Source organism: Montipora foliosa, chromosome 12 (genome assembly GCF_036669935.1).
Source record: "Montipora foliosa isolate CH-2021 chromosome 12, ASM3666993v2, whole genome shotgun sequence".
NCBI classification, from domain to species: domain Eukaryota; kingdom Metazoa; phylum Cnidaria; class Anthozoa; order Scleractinia; family Acroporidae; genus Montipora; species Montipora foliosa.
The window spans coordinates 22,887,649-22,890,148 of NC_090880.1; the positions used below are offsets into that span (position 1 = coordinate 22,887,649).

At 36.0% G+C, this 2,500-nt stretch overlaps 1 protein-coding gene across 1 annotated transcript in view; it reads left to right on the forward strand.

The window, feature by feature from the left end:
* Positions 1 to 2,500, forward strand: part of LOC137978889 (cytochrome c oxidase subunit 7A-related protein, mitochondrial-like) — a 6,792-nt gene that overhangs the window by 3,822 nt on the left and 470 nt on the right. The window contains exon 2 of the mRNA XM_068826005.1: positions 427 to 543. Coding sequence (XP_068682106.1) covers positions 427 to 543 — 117 coding nt within the window. The remainder of the gene's footprint in view (positions 1 to 426; positions 544 to 2,500) is intronic.

Sequence of the window (2,500 nt, forward strand, 5' to 3'; positions counted from 1 at the left end):
GTATGCTGGGCATTTAGAAAAATAATGGAAATAGTTCTGCTCATTTTGTTCTCTAGATGCAATAAGTGTATTTTAAAACAATTTTTAAAGTCCTCTGTTTTTCTTTTTCTTCATTTCTCAGTTTCTTGTACATGTTATGGATTCCAATGCTTGTTTTTGTTTCCAGTTCTGGTTTTCAGTTTCATTTTCTGGTTTTTGGATTCCAGATTTTCCATATGCCCTGTACATTATCGTCTTTACTGATAAAATTAAGGCATCATTAAGAATTTTCAGTTTGAAAGTATTACAGATTTTGCAGAGCCACAATTGTCAAGGGCCTTCCAACAACTTTTTTTCCAACCAGCACAAAAGATTGCGGAGTTGTGTTGTTGAACCAACACATTTGGAAACATGATAGAATTGATTTTCTTGTGATTTTTGCACCAGGGACTTGGACCAGCTAAAGAAGTAAAAGCAGGGCCTGTTATTGAAGCATTAGCAATGACAAATTCTGCTGCACCCTCTGCAACAAGTGAAATTAGAAAGTGGCAAGAATTTTTTCAGGTACAACAAATGACATTGTACTTTTATGTTCTAAGATGTACCCTGAGGCAGTATCCTTATTTCCCTGTTAGCAGAGGTTTCTTTTCTTTTTGCGTTCAATGGCCTGACGAGAATGGGAAAAGAGACTGCCATGGGTTGAAACTCACTTTGATGCAACCGCCGTCTACAACCTTGGGCAGCACTCTTTAAACTGCATGCCCCATGATATGTTTGCTGACTGTGACTTGAGCCCACTGTGTCCTGTGCATTCCGTTACAGTAATTCCGCTGTTGTTAAGTAAGCCCACACAACATGAAGTTTCATGTGAGGATTTGGTCGCTAGTTAACCTAAGTGAGTTTCGACCCATGGTAGAGTTCTCTTTTCCCATACTCGGCACCCCGTGAATACAAAAAGAAGAGACCTCTACTAGCAGGGAATATCCTCATTTTAAAAATGTAGCACACAGTCATTAGAGGAAATACAATATTTTAATCAATGCTGCTGCCTAAGAAAATTTTCCAGGAGCCCTTTGGGCTTCCAACATTAAAAGTAATAGTAGCCCAAGTCATTTTTTAAGAGCCCAGAATTAATTAATTCCAACTGGGATCAAATTTACAAGAAAGTGAGGATGAATCAAGTAAGGCACCTGTTTGGGCTACTTGTTCAGAAATTTGGTCGCCAATGCTTGCAAATAAGGCACCTCAGGTGCCTGGGTGATCGTTCAGCAGTAGCCTTGTTAATGCAGCTGTGAGTTATGAAGTTGGAATAAAATACAAGGTGTGTAATTCTTAAATGTTATGTACATTTCTCTTTCAATTTTTTTTATATCCGGTCCATACTTTACATATCTCAGTTTTTGGAGTAAATGAATCACTGATACAAACACCATTTTGTTGAAAGGCTGTTTTACAGTGGACAAAAGTAACCTTTTGCCTGACCATGATATCGGTATTATTATTATTATTATTATTATTATTATTATTATTATTATCATTATCATTTTCATCATCATCATCATCATTATTATTATTAGTATTATTATTATTATTAGTTTTAATGTATATGTATATTCTGATAGAAAACAAAGAATCCAAACTGAAGCATAACTCACAATTGTATAATATCAATTTTATACCATCTGAAATCAAATGAATATGTACAAACATTCTACTTACTACGTGCAATCACATAACTATAAGGTGGAACTAGAACAGCAAAATAAATGCCCATAAGAGTCAAGAATGGACTTAAGCAAACCAGCCATGTGGTTCTTAAAAACAAGACTACACAGGCACTTAAAACTTCATTAGTTAACCAAGAAATCTAATCCTAAATTAACAGCTAGTTCAGTAATAACTTTCGGTTCACTTACTTCTTTGGCAAGTTTTCTTACTGGTAAATGTCCTTGAATACAGTATACATAAATCCGGGCAACAGGTTTAAGTGGTGAAAACTCGGGTGTCTGGAAAACGAACACCCTAAGACCCCGAAAACTCAAAAACTCTGAAAACGAATAAAGTATCCCAAAACGCTCAATTTGGCCAACCCTAGGCCTAAAAACCAACTTTAGGCCCAGTTACCGGTAGGCCTAGGGTTAGCCAAATTGAGGGTTTTGGGATACTTCATTTGTTTTTGAGTTTTCCTGGTCTTAAGGTCTTCGTTTTTGAGACACCCTGAAAACCCTGATCAATTTGTTACGACTGTCCGTAAGACACTAAGAAAACTAAGCTACTCAATTAACTTTAAACAAAGCATACATTGTTGCAGTTCATTTTGGGTGCTTGTGGTTTCCTGTTTTTGACAGCTAAACGTAAATTTTCCAAATAGTTCATTGTCTGCTTTAACAATGTAGACGAGTAAACTTAAAGTTCAGGGTGGGTTCCAATCTTTTGTGCCGTACCTTAAAAGTTTACTTGCTTACAGAACTTCCCTAATACAGTAACTTTTAATGTTCAAACAATAATATTGCAGTAAACA